This window comes from Zonotrichia albicollis, chromosome 20, assembly GCF_047830755.1.
Source record: "Zonotrichia albicollis isolate bZonAlb1 chromosome 20, bZonAlb1.hap1, whole genome shotgun sequence".
NCBI lineage: Eukaryota > Metazoa > Chordata > Aves > Passeriformes > Passerellidae > Zonotrichia > Zonotrichia albicollis.
This window is the reverse complement of record NC_133838.1, coordinates 11317111-11333790: the sequence shown is the minus strand read 5'-3', so window position 1 is coordinate 11333790 and position 16680 is coordinate 11317111. Positions and strand designations below refer to the sequence as shown.

At 46.4% G+C, this 16680-nt stretch overlaps 1 protein-coding gene and 3 non-coding genes across 5 annotated transcripts; all 4 read left to right on the top strand.

The window, feature by feature from the left end:
• Window positions 1–615: 615 nt before the first annotated feature.
• PABPC4 (poly(A) binding protein cytoplasmic 4) lies at window positions 616–15978 on the top strand. 2 transcript variants are annotated; one of them, XM_005494680.4, is made up of 16 exons: window positions 616–767; window positions 1040–1595; window positions 6726–6919; window positions 8303–8418; window positions 8877–9016; window positions 9169–9263; window positions 9833–9970; window positions 10524–10619; window positions 11066–11338; window positions 11578–11665; window positions 13072–13188; window positions 13664–13791; window positions 14365–14458; window positions 14552–14682; window positions 14772–14871; window positions 15626–15978. In XM_005494680.4, the coding sequence occupies exons 2-15, from the start codon at window positions 1403–1405 to the stop codon at window positions 14856–14858; spliced, it is 1890 nt and encodes a 629-aa protein (XP_005494737.1). In that variant the 5' UTR covers window positions 616–767; window positions 1040–1402; the 3' UTR covers window positions 14859–14871; window positions 15626–15978. The 2 variants fall into 2 exon arrangements, with proteins under 2 accessions (XP_005494737.1, XP_014128001.1); XM_014272526.3 differs by having other exon boundaries at window positions 667–822.
• LOC113460229 (small nucleolar RNA SNORA55) lies at window positions 10238–10373 on the top strand. Its single transcript, XR_003382004.2, has one exon. It is a non-coding gene; the product is annotated as a small nucleolar RNA SNORA55 (small nucleolar RNA).
• On the top strand, window positions 10858–10985 carry LOC113460227 (small nucleolar RNA SNORA55). The gene has a single exon (XR_003382002.1). It is a non-coding gene; the product is annotated as a small nucleolar RNA SNORA55 (small nucleolar RNA).
• Window positions 13287–13420, top strand: LOC113460228 (small nucleolar RNA SNORA55). The gene has a single exon (XR_003382003.2). It is a non-coding gene; the product is annotated as a small nucleolar RNA SNORA55 (small nucleolar RNA).
• Window positions 15979–16680: the final 702 nt, after the last annotated feature.

Sequence of the window (16680 nt, the reverse complement as noted above, 5' to 3'; positions counted from 1 at the left end):
GAGCTTGGAGAAGAAAAATCCCAGAGGAATTGTTCGCTCTTCCTCTGCCCCATGGCCCTGCTCTCCCCAAAAGGCTTCTCTGGATTTTTTTTGTGTTTTATGGTGGGACTGAACTGCCCTGTGAGACATCTGCACATGTAGGATGGGGTGGGAGTGAAAACAACCCCACAAACTCTTCTGGGGTTTGTTGCTGTGCATTCATCTCCCTGCCAGCTGCCCACAGGGGATTCATCCCTAAATCTGTTGAGGTGAAACTTGTGCTTTAGTTTACGGCTGTTGCTCCATGTTGGGAACAATGAACAATCTGGCACATTCCTCTGACACCCTTTGGGGATATTTTATAGATTTATGGGATCCCCTCTCAGCCAGAATAACCAGGCCCAGCTCCTGCGGCCTCTCCTCATCAGGGTGATGCTCCACACCCCAAACCAACTTTGCGACTTTTGCCAGACCCCCCATCAGCACCTCCTTTCCTTTACTACCCTAAATCCAATCACTCAAGCGACACAATTTCCAAAACAATTAACTTTAATCATTCCCAACGCGGCCTGTTCTCTTGTGGCGCCCCCGAAATGGTGGAAGCCGGGAGGGAGCCAGGAGAGTCCTCCCGCCCGCTGGGGGGCGCTGCGTGCGGCGCGGGGCGCTCCGGCCCGGGCCCGGCCGCCTCCTCTCGGCGGCACCGCGGCCCACTCGCGCCGCCGCGGCGCCTATAAAGGGCCGCCCGCCGCCCGAAACCGCCGTCTCTCCGTCCGCCGCGGCCGCACCGCGTGAGTCGGGGTCGGGACCGGCGCCGCCGAGCTCGCCCCGGGTCGGCGCCGCGGGGTAGGGAGCGCTCGGGGGAGCGCGGCGCGCTGGGAGAGCGCGGCGGCCGCGCCCTGCCCTGCCCTGCCCGCCCTCAGGCCGCCGCGTGCCGCGCTGGTTTATTTATAATACCTTCAGGCTATCTAGCCGAGCCAGATTTAAGAGAAATAGTTGTATTAGTGCGTGTTAGAGCTTTGTTTATTTATTTATAGATTTATTTATTTTTTTATTTCCTCAGGAAATCAACGGGCCGCCGCTCCGCAGAATCTGGGCTAAATCGAAGCGAAAGATAAAGAGACGTTGGGGTTTTAGGAGATTTTTTTTGCCTCAAAGCGCTCGGGAGCCGGCGGATGAATTTTGGCGTCTCATCCTCTCCAGGAGGTTTAACTTTGGGGTGTTTTTGCTGATTTTTCAAGCTTGCACAACCCCTCTCAGTTGCTCCGTGTCCTGGTGCCAGCCCCTCTTGTCCCAAGCTTCTGCCGGCCGCAGCTTAGCCTTTAATTAAGAGTTTTGAGTGTTCCCGCAGAATTAATATTTATAAGAAGCTTGCCTTGAGCCCCCCAAGTGCAAAACCCCAGCGGTTGAGAGCGCCGAGGGGAAGATGAACACGGCCGCCAGCAGTTACCCCATGGCCTCGCTGTACGTGGGGGACCTGCACCCCGATATCACCGAGGCCATGCTCTACGAGAAGTTCAGCCCCGCTGGCCCCGTGCTGTCCATTCGGGTCTGCAGGGATATGATCACCCGCCGCTCCCTGGGCTACGCCTACGTCAACTTCCAGCAGCCCGCAGATGGTAAGTGACAATTGCAGCCGCATCCATGGCTTTTTTTCCCCCTCATTTTAACTCATTTTTCCTCACTCATTCACCTAGCTGCCCATTACAGCGTTGCACGGTGAGTTGTCTCTTTCTGGTGATTACAACTGGAATATTTTTTACTGTTTGGTGGCTACAAAATGCACTTCTCACTAACATCTTTAATTTTAGACTGGCCTGTTTCTTGCACTGATAGTAAATTTCAGAGATTTGTGGTTTTTTCCTCTCATGAGGAAATAATCCCCGTGGTGTTCCCCTTCATTCTGGGGTAGTCTGGGGCTGTTTCTTTGGGGATTTGTGCAGCCAGTCCTAGCAGAGAAAGTTCAGAGTAGCTGAGTGCTCAGTTGAGTGACTGATCTGTGGCTGCTCCACACACTCCCAAATTTAATAAATTTAATATCTCCTGTTGTTCAAGCAGCTGGACGTGCCTCCCAGTCGGGGAAGTGGCGATCTTGCTTTAAAGTGAAATAAAACACTTTGTTCAATGTGTTGAGAACCAGATTGTCTCATGTGCAGAGGCAACATTTGCTTTGCTCTTGCCAGACTCTCTTTTTTCCGCACTTTGTTTCCTGCTCAAAGCCAGGTGTTGCAGAGCTGAAGCAGCACATGAAAGATGGGACAGGAGAGGTCATTTTGGAACACGTCTTTTCTGGAAGGAAAATGGGTCAGCGTTTTCTGCCCCAGTTTTCCGAGCTCTGCCTGCTGACTGCTGCAAGTTTATTGCTCCGTGCTGGGATTTAACAGCATCTCTGTGTGATAGGGGCATCCAAGTAGAGATAAGAGTGATCTTTTCCCTTGAATTCACAATCAGTTTACATCAGCACAGATTTCAGCAACAAGTAAACTTTGCTTTACATTTTTACAGAGCTTCCATCCTCTCCCAGGGCTGTTCCTTGTGATGCCATTTCCTTGGGCTGATCTGACTGAGCACTTTGAATTCTTTCCCTTGTCATGCTGATTAAAAGCTGAGTTGCACCCCACTGCATAATTTCGCATTCATGGCACCAAAAAGCTTTTCTTTTTTTTTTTTTTTTGGGCAGTGAACTTATTTTGCAGGATCAGAGAAATAAAAGCAACAAGCAGAAACAAAGCCAGGAAGGAACTCCAGCTTGAATTAGATAAATTTTGGGCAGATGGGCTGCAGAATTGTAGATAAAGTTCTCTCAAAGCAGAGAAGAGTGATCTCAGAGGGGCTCAATGGCTTTAGCAGGATCTCTCTGCACCTTGTACAACTGGGGCTTTCCCAATATATTCCAAGGTAATCTTTTATGGTAATAAGTAGGCAGGAATTTAGGGGGAGGTTGCACCATTCTGGGCTGCTGGGGAGGCAGCAGACATTTTAGGAAGCTCCTGGGCTTGAAGTGACACTTGGAGCTGGTAGCTGGTGTCTTGTTACTGGTAGGTCTTAGAAGGTCAAGTGGTTTCAACCTAATCATTGAGTGAATATTGGGGCAGGGAAATAGTCAAACTCCTCCTGCCCTCACGAAGAAATGTGAATTTTTAAATTTCTCCTGTCAAACTGCAGCATAAATAAAAAACCCAGCTGCTGCCCTCCATGTAATGCAGTAGGGCAGATGATTTGGAAGAAGGCTGTGGTCTCTCCAAAACAAACTTGACTATGAGGAACATAATTTTCGTTGTAAAATGCAGGAATTTGGACTGTTTTCAAGGTGGCACTTGCCTGCATGAGGCTTCCTGGGAGGAGGAGGGATTCTCTGTTTTCTTCCAGGAATGCATAATCAGAAATGCACTTGGCTTCATCCCACTAAATCTGAGAAAAGCTGAGGGGGGAGCACTGTAGGATCTGATGGGATTTAGGGTTGAGAGTAGGTGCTTACAGTAATCAGGAGCTTTTGTGCTCTGCAGGCTTCTTGTGGACTCGTGGTGTCTTTGAACTCTAGTAGGTGTTAAAAAGGTCGATAAATGATAATTTGCATTTCCCTGGCACCTTTTGTGGAAGGGTGAGGGCTTTGTAAATCTGAAGAAAGTGATGTTTTAACTTTATTTTGGTGTGTTTCTAAAGCAAAACTCTTCCCCTGTGTCCACAGAGTAAATCAAGCAGCCAGAACTCATCCCCATTTCAGGGCCATGAGGAGCTCAGTCACATCTTGAGCGTGCTCTGCACTTCCAGTGTCCAAACTGGGCCAAAACTTGTGTTATTTTTTACAGTTTTTAGGTGCTGGAGTGATGCTGGTCAGGCATTGTCTAACTGGCAGTAATCTGCCGCAGAGTGGTTATTTTTAGGGAAAATGAGCTCTGCTGGTTCTGATTGCATTTCCTTGCTGTAGTAACCAGGGAATGCTGAATCCTGAGCCTGTCATCCTGTGATAGGCAGGGTGAGGAAACGCTTCAAAGTTCTGGCTAGTTCAGGCTCAGCAGTTGTTAATATTTATTCTTTTTGACTGTGCAGAAGGGGAAGAAAACAAACCCAACAAACAAGCTGAATTTCTCTTTTCTTGTGTTGCGTGGAATTGAATTCCAAACATTGACAGTCACAAAAAGACAGCTCAGGGCAGTGAAGCAGAGAAACTTCAGTTTGGCTGCAGAGATAAGGTGTCCTGAAAGTGCAGGGAAAACAGAATGTTTCCCAATTGAGGAGGATCCCAGGGCTGGAAATAGATCTGTGTTTCTGTAGGAAAGTATAAATAAACTTGTTTGTTCTCCTCCTTGAAGACAGTGTAAGGGAGGAGCTGTGTAAGGCAAATTGTGAAGTTGAAAGGGAAGACTTGGTACTGCCACAGGCTTCTCATTTTGTTGTAACCTCAGTGATTGAGGAATTTAATTTTGTTGAATATGCACCATCTCTTTTTTAAAAAAATAAGTGTCTAAATTTGCTCTGTGTGCTTTCCTTGTCAGGACTTTTTGGATGAGTGACCTAAGTGAGAGCCTGGAGGTTTGGGGAGAATAAAACTCTTTGTGTGGAGTTTTGGTTGAATCTTGGGGTGTGAGGTTGGTTATTGATGTTCATGCTGATCAACCACACCCACTAATTCCAGCATTGTGTTAACTCTGCATTACAAGGGAGGTTAATTGCTCTTGAGGCCTGAGGCAAACTGCAGTGAGTATTCAGGTGCTCTCCCTATTAGAAAAGGAATGAAAATCAAGCCTGAAAGGGGCTGTGAGTGTTTTATGCTCTGGATGAGCCGCAGTTGAGTCTGCTGGAAGGATGACAGGAACCAGTGGGAGAGAAACAGATAGAGGAACTGAAATGGCTGAAGCTTTGTGGCTTAAATAGCAGAAAATGAGAAGGTGTTTGCTCAGATGAAGGAAATGAATCAGATGTGCTTGGTGTGAGTCATTCCCAGAGCTCTTGCAGCTCCTTCTCAGGTTTTCTGAGGTCCTGCTGTTGCATCTCCACCTGTGGGTGTGGCACAAATCCCTCGGGGAATCCTTGTAGGGCTTTCACAGCTCCCCACGAGTGTCTGGGTGTAATAATAGAGTGGAACAGTAGCAACCTGTTGGAAGAGCAGTGCAATAGTATCTGACAACCAGGAGGAACTTCCTGACTGCTCTGGAGCTGGGTGCTGCCCGTGGAACCATCACAGCCGCTGCTTGATCTGCTGTCCCTGTTCCTGCTGCAGATGGTGTTATCCACCCGGGTTGGTGCCCTTGCCAGCACATGCTTGTGCAGGACCTCTGCCTGCTATAAATAAACACTGCCAAATTTGACAGGAGAGCTGCACCGGCTCTCCTGCTGAGCTGCCTGCACCAGGAAAGGACTGCAGGGAGAACCTGGCTTGCATGGACTTGGAGCAGCAAGGAATCGTTTTAGCCTGGCAGTTAATTGCATTTAGCACCTTGGTCTAAGCAGAGCTGTTGGGAGTCCTTAAATTATTATTTTTTTTTTTTCAAGCAGAGCTTGTTCCCAGCTGGATTTGCGTGGGGGGGAGAACAGTGATGGTCCCACTTCAATTTAAAAAGCAGCAAGAGCGAAAAAGAACACATTTCAAAGCACATGGAAAATTCTGAGAAGCTTCCATGCAGTGGTGGAGGCTGGGTTGGGGGTAGGAGTGCAAGCTTTGGTGGGCAGTGTTCCATTGGAATTCCTGGAGGTGCTTTTGGGACATGCTGAGTTGTTAATCGGGCTGCACGAGCCAAGTCACGTGCGAGGTGTTCAGATTGGTTTTTTTCCCTTGAATTTTCTGCTCCTGAAATCTAATCAGCAAATACCACAGGGTGAAGGTGGCCTGGGAGAACTGAGCCAAACAAATGTGGAAAACTTGGGTTCTGCCCTGTTAATTTTCCTTGATTTTAATGCATGTCTTTCCATCTCTTTGCCTGCTCCATGCTGGGAATTCAGACTCTTTCTTTCTTCTCTGCTCGCTCCATGCTGGGAGTGTTTTCTGGCACAGAACAGTGCAAGCATCTCAATTTTATGAACAAGATCCTGATGTGTGTACGTAATGATCCTTTTAATACACCAGCAGGCAGCAGAAATAGCCTCGTGGAGGGGGGTTTCAGTGCAGGTTAGAATGACAGTGCTGGTGTTTGAGAGCTCAGATAAACACTTCCCTCTTAGTCAGATGGGGTGTACAGACCTTTTTCCCCCCAGAATTTTCTCAACTCCCTTGTCATCTATAGCTTGAGCAACTTGGGAATAATTTCTTGGCCACATAAGTTATGTAGAGGCTGACTCATGTCCTCACAGCCAGCCATGTGTTCATGCACATTTTCCCTGACCTGACAGGGAGATGATCCTTCTCTCTGAATAGAAATGAGGATGGGGAGATGTGAGCTTCATAAAAAGCAAAACAGCCACAGAGTCACTCTTTACTTCATTTTTTAACCAGAGTTTCCTGTTCTTTTACTTCTTTAGATGGAGTAATTTACCTTTATAATACTTCAGAATATAGCTAATAAACCAGGCAGTTTAATATCAGTTTTGCTGTGATGGTGAATATATTGCTATAATGAAAATTTAAAGTCTATGAAACCTTTAGTGACTGTGCTGCAAAAACTTCCCTTGAAACATTGAATTAAAAGCCATTGATCACCTCTGATAATAACCCAGATGAGCTGAGTAAAATTCAGAGAAAATAATCACCCACCCACTGGAAACCTTTATTTTCTAACCAACCACAGAAAATGTGTTCTTGGCTTCTCTTGCAGCTGAGCGAGCTCTCGATACCATGAACTTTGATGTGATCAAAGGGAAACCCATTCGCATCATGTGGTCTCAGAGGGACCCTTCCCTGAGGAAGTCGGGGGTTGGCAATGTCTTCATCAAGAACCTGGACAAATCCATTGATAACAAGGCACTTTACGACACATTCTCAGCGTTTGGAAACATTTTGTCCTGCAAGGTGAGATGTGGTTACATTGTCCAGTTCTTTTAGGGTGGGGATACGATCAGAGGTTTGAGTGTAGATGGTGTAAGGGACACTTTTTGTCAAGTGTAAGGAGCAGAATCACAGAATATTCTGAATTGGGACACACAAAGCTCATCAAGTCCAAGTCTTTAAATGAACAGTGCCTAGAGAGATCAAACCTTGGTGTTATAACAGAATCTCTGAAAGGCAGAGTTAACCAAAAGCTGAAATTGCATCAGATTTGGTCATAAAGGAATCTGAGGCACAGGAGCTGACCCTTGTCAGGTGTGATGGTGTGTGGGATCTCAGCATCTCAGTCCTGAGGTGCTGAGCCACTGAGACCACCCTTGGGGGGCTCGGGAGTCCTGGAATGTTGCCAGAAGTGTCTGGTGGCTGGACTTTGATCCTACACAGGAGACGACACCTGTATGAGGATAGGAGGATTTCACCAGGGTGAATGGTGAAGGGATTGGTTAATTAGAGGGTGAGACACAGGGTTTAGGATTTCTGTACAGGGGGGTTTAGAGAAGTAAGATGGAGGAATTGGGGCGTGTCCTGTCCTTCTTCTTCTTCTTCTTCTCCTCCATCTTCTGTGGTGATGGTGGCACTTTAGGATTGGTCATTACTAAAAGTGCACTGGGCAATAAGAATAAATGGTATTGGGGAAAAATGATAAATATTGTACACGTAACAATGGGTATAAAGATAGGTGGCTGTCCGGAGGGCAGCACAGTGTGCTCATGGCTGGCTGCTGAGCAGACCTCTGTCGGGCCGAAAGAAAATCTTTTAGATAAACAATTAATAAACATAAAGACCGAAAGAAGAACTGAAGCCTCTTCTCGTTCTTTGATACGCGGGCTGCCCCAAGGCCACCTCGGGCCTTTCCAGGCCCCTCAAACAGCCGAAAACTGGACAATGGTGTTCCAGGGGTTTTAGGATGAGGGAAGAGATGAGGATCTGACTCCATGTTTCAGAAGGCTTGATTTATTGTTTTATGATATATATTATATTAAAACTACTAAAAGAATAGAAGAAGGGATTTCATCAGAAGGCTGGCTAAGAATAGAAGAGGAAGGAATGATAACAAAGGTTTGTGGATCGGACTCTGTGTGGGAGCCAGCTGACTGTGATTGGCCATTAGTTAGAAACAACCACATGAGATCAATCCCAGATGCACCTGTTTGCATTCCACAGCAGCAGATAATCATTGTTTACATTTTGTTCCTGAGAGAAAAAAGATGCTAAGGAAAGGATTTTTCATAAAATGTGTCTGTGACAGTCAGGAGCTGCCTGGTGCCGACCCTTGGCAGTGACACATTTTCCCCACTGGCCCGTGGCAGAGGAGGGACACTGACAGCTTTGCTCCCTGTCCTGCAGGTGGTGTGTGATGAGAATGGCTCTAAGGGCTACGCCTTTGTGCACTTTGAGACCCAGGATGCTGCAGATAGGGCCATCGAGAAGATGAACGGCATGCTGCTCAACGACCGCAAAGTGTGAGTGTCACAGGCGGCAGCAGCAGCGCTCACATGCTCCGGGATGCATCTCGGTATTAACAGGGACACACAAGGCACTGGTTCTCCTGGCCCAAGCCTTGGCCTGCTACCTCTCCACTCCAGGGCTGGTGAGTGACCCTGCCCAAGCCATGGCCTGCTACCCCTCCATTCCAGGACTGGTGGGTTTCCCTGACCCAGCCTTGATTTGCCACCTCTCTGCGAGCGGGCTGGGGTGGGTTCTGTCTAGGGCCGCTGGGACTCCTTGGCCAGCCACAGCACAGGTGATTTTTCTGGTTGTTCTGTGGCCTGTTTGTTGTCCTCTGCTGTCACCCTTTCTTGTCCCCATTCCCAGCTCCTACTGCACACTCATTTATTTTGCCTCGCCACAAGTCACACATTATTTTTTGGCTCTTGAAACCGATCTGTTTATTGGGGTTTTCATTTTTTTTGTCTTACAGATTTGTTGGGAGATTCAAGTCTCGTAAAGAGAGGGAGGCCGAGCTGGGAGCCAAGGCAAAGGAATTCACCAATGTCTATATTAAAAACTTTGGGGATGACATGGATGATGAAAGACTAAAGGAGCTCTTTGGCAAATATGGTAAATACAGAAATACTTGTATTGAGGCTGTGAATTTTATAAAATGTGGTCCCTACCTGGGTCACTTTAAAGCTGAGAACTGAGATATTACATGGAATTTAATAATCTTTAAATACTTTTGATATTTTACTAACCCTGTCCCTTGGTAACAGGTAAAACTCTGAGTGTTAAAGTGATGACAGACCCCACTGGAAAATCCAAAGGCTTTGGCTTTGTAAGCTTTGAAAAGCATGAAGAGGCCAACAAGGTAGGACCAACTTTTATGTTGCTTAGATAACTTCAGAGGAGAAAATCTTGGTTTATCTTGGGAGCCTGTTTCTGAAATGGAAGAAAATTCTGCCTTGGGCATGACCTCTTCTAGATGTGGGAACTTGGAAACCTTTTGCACCTTAATAGCTTGACATTCAAGGGTAACTTGGCATCCCTCCAGTTTCCTAGATCCACACAGTGGCATAATCAAGAATGTTAATTGCTGGAGAAATACTACAGTGCAGGGCTGAAGGAGGAGGAGGGCACCTAGAGTGAGAACATTGCTCAAAAGTGGTCTTTTCTAAGCAGAATGCTTGTTAAAATGTAGTTTTAATTACAAGAAAGAGTGAGGATGAATTTCCAAGTTAGTTCAGCACTCCGTGGTGTGTTTGTGGTAACTTCAGCTTGTCTTTAATGATCCTTGTTAACAGGAAAAGTGCAAAGGTAATGTGCAAACTGTGATTTATTGGCTGACAGGCAGGGACACAACGTCAGCCCTGGGCTGTGACAGGATCAGGGCTGTCCTGCTGCTGCAGCTCAGAGTTTCCTCTTGAACCCTCTGTGCAGGCAGTGGAAGAAATGAATGGCAAGGACATCAATGGGAAAATGCTCTTTGTGGGCAGAGCACAGAAGAAGGCTGAGCGCCAGGCAGAGCTGAAGAGAAGGTTTGAGCAGCTAAAACAGGAGAGACTCAGCCGGTACCAGGTGAATAACGTTTATTTTCTCAATTTAAGCACTACTTCTGATCTGTTGAAGGAATTGCCAGAGCAGTTATTGTCCTGGGTTGAAACACAGAGGTGTCTCTGTGGTATTTGGTGGCAGAGGGGGCATCAGGGCTTGGTTTTGGTACTGAAAGTGTTTAGGAAAGTCTCCTTGACTTTCACATGGGGATCCCTGGAGGGATGGGAAGAGCCAGCCCAACTCTGCACTGCTCTCTGTAATTTGTGGCAGAACTGGGTCGTGTCAGAGGTGGCATCTGCAGCTCCCCCAGTCCCTGAGGTGCACTGCTGGGCTGGGGACATGTGGTGATGCCACAGGAAGGCAGAGGAAATCCAGACAAGCTCCCTTTCACCACAGTGGGACTTGTCTCTACGCCTTTGCAACATTTATCACCCTCGGCTTTGGGTGGTGTGGCAGGAACATGATGCTAAATTAAGAGTTTTCAGATAAATTACAGCTATGGCAGATGGATAACAGTTGATGTGCTTAAGAATTTTTTTTAATGCTGTGAATGTCATGCTGTTCTTTCCCTTTCCAGGGTGTTAACCTGTACATTAAAAACCTAGATGACACTATAGATGATGAAAAACTGAGGAAGGAGTTCTCACCTTTTGGGTCAATAACGAGTGCCAAGGTACTGTGGGATTTGGGGGTTACTTGGATTTTAAAGCCTGAAGAGGGAATTGTTGTCTGCCATGGGGTTAAAGGGCTGTTCTTAACCTGTGGCTATTGTGATTCTGAAAACACCTTGAAAATAGTAGGATTTTACTGAAAACTTAATTCCCTTACTAAAAGGAGAGACAGGAAGTGGCAAACATGCTTGCTTGAGGTGGTGAGCATGAAATGCCACTTTCCTCTGTGCATTTAGGACTGCACCAAATCTTTCCCATTCCTTACTGTGCAGTGTGGGCCTGGGGACACATGGTGCTGACAGCAACGCAGAGCAAATCCAGACAGGTGGCTCTTCATGAGAACCTGTCTCTACACCTCTGCAACAAGTTATGTGCTACCTAAAAATCTAAAACACCACAAATTCTTCAGCTCAACTGGTGCTCCATTAGCAACTGATCTTTGCTGCAGGTGATGCTGGAAGATGGACGGAGCAAAGGCTTTGGCTTTGTCTGCTTTTCCTCTCCAGAGGAGGCCACCAAGGCTGTGACAGAGATGAACGGGCGCATCGTGGGCTCCAAGCCCCTCTATGTGGCTCTGGCGCAGAGGAAGGAGGAGAGGAAGGCTCATCTCACCAACCAGTACATGCAGCGCATCGCTGGCATGAGGGCCTTGCCTGCCAACACCATCATCAACCAGTTCCAGCCCGCTGCTGGCGGCTATTTCATGCCTGCTGTGCCCCAGGTGAGCTCCCGTGGGGTTTTGAACCTGTGTTAATCTCACTGAGCCTTTCTCATGCCTGTGAGCAGCAAGTCCTGATGGGGGGTGCAGCAGTGGAGTTAATTCTGGGACTTGCCAGCTGCCTGTTCTTACTTAATCCGACCTGAGTGTTGAGTCCTGGCAACGGCTGCCAAAACACGTTGTAAACAAATGTTTGTGATGCACTTGGATGTTGCCTCTGAGCTTATCTCATCTTCCTCCAGGCTCAGAGCAGACCCACTTACTATGCACCCAACCAAATGACACAGATGAGACCCAACCCACGATGGCAGCAAGGAGGGAGACCTCAAGGTGAGAGTGCCAGAGGCTGTTTTGGTTGTAGAGCCCTTTGGGAGCTGAACTTCCCAACAGGAACAATTCGTGCTTTGCTTTGTGGGAATGGTCCTGTGCAGGGCCAGGAGCTGGACTCTGATCCTTGTGTGTCCCTTCCAACTCAGCATTGATTCTCTGATTCTCCCTGTGCACTGTGGTGGTATTCCACAGGGGTCCCAGGATGAGGGAAGAGATGAGGATCTGACTCCATGTTTCAGATTTTATAATTATTTATACATTTTATTATTATCTATAATTTTATTACTTTATAATATATATTATATTGAAATAAAATTATTTATTAAAACTACACTAAAAAATAGAAGAAAAGGATTTCATCAGGCTAGCAAGGAAAGGAATGGAATGAAAGGATAATAGAACCTTGTGACTGACCAGACAGACAGCTGGACTGTGATTGGCCATTAATCAGTAACAACCACTTGACACTAATCAAAGATGCACTTCTTGCATTCCACAGCAGCAGATAATTACTGTTTACATTTTATTCCTGAGGCCTCTCAGCTTCTCAGGAGAAAAAGATCCTAAGGAAAAAGGATTTTTCAGAAAATACCATGGCTACAGTGCACCACTCCTGTAGCTGACTTTAGGAAGGGATTTTTCAGAAAATACCATGGCTACAGTGCACCACTCCTGTAGCTGACTGTAGGAAAGGATTTTTTCAGAAAATACCATGGCTACAGTGCACCACTCCTGTAGCTGACTGTAGGAAAGGATTTTTTCAGAAAATACCATGGCTACAGTGCACCACTCCTGTAGCTGACTGTAGGAAAGGATTTTTTCAGAAAATACCATGGCTACAGTGCACCACTCCTGTAGCTGACTGTAGGAAAGGATTTTTTCAGAAAATACCATGGCTACAGTGCACCACTCCTGTAGCTGACTGTAGGAAAGGATTTTTTCAGAAAATACCATGGCTACAGTGCACCACTCCTGTAGCTGACTGTAGGAAAGGATTTTTTCAGAAAATACCATGGCTACAGTGCACCACTCCTGTAGCTGACTGTAGGAAAGGATTTTTTCAGAAAATATCATGGCTACAGTGCACCACTCCTGTAGCTGACTGTAGGAAAGGATTTTTTCAGAAAATATCATGGCTACAGTGCACCACTCCTGTAGCTGACTTTAGGAAAGGATTTTTCAGAAAATACCATGGCTACAGTGCACCACTCCTGTAGCTGACTTTAGGAAAGGATTTTTCAGAAAATACCATGGCTACAGTGCACCACTCCTGTAGCTGACTTTAGGAAGGGATTTTTCAGAAATATCATGGCTGCAATGCACCACCTATAGCACACCCCTGTAGCTGACTGTCCTGCCTTGCCAGCTGGTTCTTTTTTGAGATTTCCCCTCTTTCCATCCTTTAGGTTTCCAGGGAATGCCCAATGCCATGCGCCAGTCGGGGCCCCGGCCCGCCCTGCGCCACCTGGCCCCTGCCAACGCCCCGGCCTCCCGCGGCCTCCCCGCTGCTGCCCAGAGAGTTGGTAAGATGGGGGCTCTTCCTGGGCTTCTCCCCTTCTCTGGGAGGGAGGAGGATGCTGTGGAGATTGGCTGCTTCTCCCAAAGGTGGTTGTTATAACCAGCACCTGCTGCTTTCCCGTTCCTCGCTGTGCAGTGCCAGGTCTGGGGGCACCCGGTGCTACAGCACAGCAGTGGAAATCCAGATGGGTTCTGCTCCATTGGTTTGGGACTTGTCTCTACACCCCTGCAACACAAAATCTCTGTAGCTTATGGGTTTTGCTTTAGGAGAGCATCCAAATTCATTTTTTACCAGCTGGTAAACAAAAGGTGTGGAATCCAGTGATTGGTTCTAGAGACAATGTCTCCTTCTTGAAGTAGCCGGCTACACTTTGGTTTCTAAAGAAGTATCACCATGCAAAGTTTGAATTAAAACCAGACATCCCAGCTTGTTAGCATGTTGCTGCAGGTGTTTGTCACCGTGTTCTCCTTCCTTTGCAGGTGTTGGCACAGCAGCACAGAATTTGGCTCCCCGTCCTCCTGTAGCTGCCCCTGCTCCCAGGGCTGTCCCTCCTTACAAATACGCCTCAAGTGTCCGCAGCCCCCACCCGGGTGTCCAACCTCTGCAGGTACCACCAGGGCTGGGCTGGGAACTCCCTGCAGTTTCACATGCAACTGGAGGGTTTTTATAGAAACTTCAAGCTCCTTTTATGACCCAGACAGTGTTAATTTGGAATTTAAAAGCCTGGCAGTTGTGCCTTTGCCAGGGGCACCCTGGTTGGTTTATCTGCCTTGTACTCACAAGCCCTTTTGTGGCCAGACTGGCTGTAAGGATATTTTTTTTCTTGGTTCTTTGTTCCTGTTTTGAAACCATTTAAGTCTCTCTCCTCTTTGCCAAGTTCTCACTGGGGTATCGTTAAAAGAAAGAGCACCATATACACTTGGCTTTCTCAACATCTCATGATGTTTGATCCAGTTTTTGTGAGATATTTATGGTGTTCTGTGTGGCATTCCTGACTTTTGAGCTCAAGACTTGCAGGGAGTGTTTGTGAACCAAGGGCACCTTGCCTGCCCTTTTCTGAAGCTGAGGTGTTCTGTAGGCTTGACAGAGATTGTATTTTAGGAGGGAACATCATAGAATTGTTTAAATATGAAGCAATCAGCCTCATCCTTATTTCAGAGCCTTTCTTTGTCCTTTTCAGGCACCTCAGCCTGCAGTGCATGTGCAGGGCCAGGAGCCCCTGACAGCCTCCATGCTGGCTGCTGCCCCTCCCCAGGAGCAGAAACAGATGCTGGGTGAGTCAAACCCCACTGCTCACCCATCATTTTCCATCCCTTGAGGTTTCAAAAACCCAAACTCACCCACCTGACCTCCTTTTCCTCCCTCAGGAGAACGTTTGTTCCCTCTGATCCAAGCTATGCACCCCAGCCTGGCTGGGAAGATCACAGGAATGCTGCTGGAGATTGACAACTCAGAGCTGCTGCACATGCTGGAATCCCCAGAGTCCCTCCGCTCCAAGGTGAGCTGCTGGCTCCCTTTTTTTGTTTAGAAAGGGAGAAAATTTTGTCTGAGCAGGGAGAAAAAATCTCACTGGGTTTGTGTCCCCAGGTGGAGGAGGCTGTGGCAGTGCTGCAGGCTCACCAAGCCAAGAAAGAAGCTGCCCAAAAAGTGGGAGTGGTTGCTGCTACCTCTTGAACCAGGATGACTGGTGAGTGCCTCAGTCCTCAGCTTCAGTGGAAAGCTTCCAGAATCAGTAAATAAAACAGTTTAGTGAACGATTTATCTGGGTCTGTGACCAGAACTTACCTGGTTGTGGTTCACTCTTCAACAACAAAAAGCTCCTCGTGTAGTTTCTCCCAGAAAAATACTTGTGTAGAATTAAAGAAATATTCATTCTGATGCTTATTTAAGGGATCTAAAGATATTGAAGTCCCTGAGGTGTTGTGGAGCTGCTAATGTGGGAAATAGCCACATTTTGAGGCTAAACATGCTGTTAGTGCCCATTCCTTATCCTGGAAACCATCTGCCTTCAGGATGTAATAAATGTTGGAAATGTTTCACTGGGTAGGTCTGTCCACACAAGTGGTGTCACCTGTGTTTGGGGTTAGCTCTTGTTTCATTTATGAATAAGGATTTTGTTTCTTGGAATGCCTTTTCCTGTTTTTCATTATCCATTTTTCTGTGGGCTGTCTGGAATTGCCATGTCCAGGACTTTCTCTGCTGCTGTTTGTGATCAGATGTCACAACTCAAGCTGGTGAAGAATTCTTATTTCCACTGGGTGATCTGGCAAAGAATTTGAGTTTCTTGTGGATAATAACAATTTCTCATCATCTGACCACCACGAGCAGCTTCTCTGTGCCTTCCCAATTATATTGGAATCCTTTTTCCTTGGAATGCTGGAATATTCCCTAGCCTGGAGCAGGGATGCTGTGAGTAACTTCTCTCCCTTTTTCCCCTCCAGGATACAAAGAAGCCAAATAGCCCCTTCCTAGACATCAGCTCAAGATGTTTGAAGATCCTTCACTGTCCTGCAGATCTCAAGGCCATGCATTGTATCACATAGTTATATTGCATTTTGTAAATTAATCTTAAAAGATCTTATTTAAAAAGCCAACTCTGAAGCTTGAGGTTTCTAAAACCAGAATTTGGGGGGTTTGCAAGCTTTTCCTTTGCCTGAACAGAGCTGCCCCTTGTGTCTTCTAAAGAGGACGTTGAGGATTTTAGGCTGGAAGTATTTTTGTGAGTTTGTGTTTAATTGAACAATCCAGTTTGGAAAGTTTGGGAAACATTTATCAATAAAGGAATAAACTTGCACTGTGTTTGTCATCATTTCTCTCTGTTGGATGAATAAATGTGCTGTGGCTTTATGAAATTAAACTGGTGGGCAGTAATGGGGGGGGGGTGAATACATTAATCAGGGATTTTACTTATTCTGCTTACTAATTTTGGATAATGAGTATTTAAAATCATGCCATAAAGGGGTGATGACTGTAAACAGTGATCTGAGATGGGCTGGGGAGGTGTTTTCAAGTGAAGGGTTCACATTTCTACATTTTCAGCTGATCTCTAATGGTCCTGCTGCTGTTTTATACTCCAAAGGTGGCTGAGTTTTACCATTGGGGTAAAAATCCTTTGCAAATTCAGTTTGGGTGATCCTTTGGGATAAAAAGCATTATTCAGACAAACACAGAGCATGCATTAAGCTGGGAGAAATTCTCCCCAATCAAAGCTCCAACCCCTCACTCAGGCTGGAGGTGAAGAGCTCAGAGGTTTTGGGAAGGAGCATACAGGTCTAATAAACACCAATCACTTGTTTTTAAAATGTTAAAAGTTTAATAGTAATAAAATTGTAATAAAAATAGCAATATAATTAGAGTAATACAAATTTTAGACAATTTCAATAAGGACAATATGAGACAATAGAAACAAAGAGGTATAGTCATCTGAGTACCTTTTCTGGGCAGCATAAGCTTGAAAAAGGACACCTGTTAAAAGAGGATTAACCCTTAAAAACAA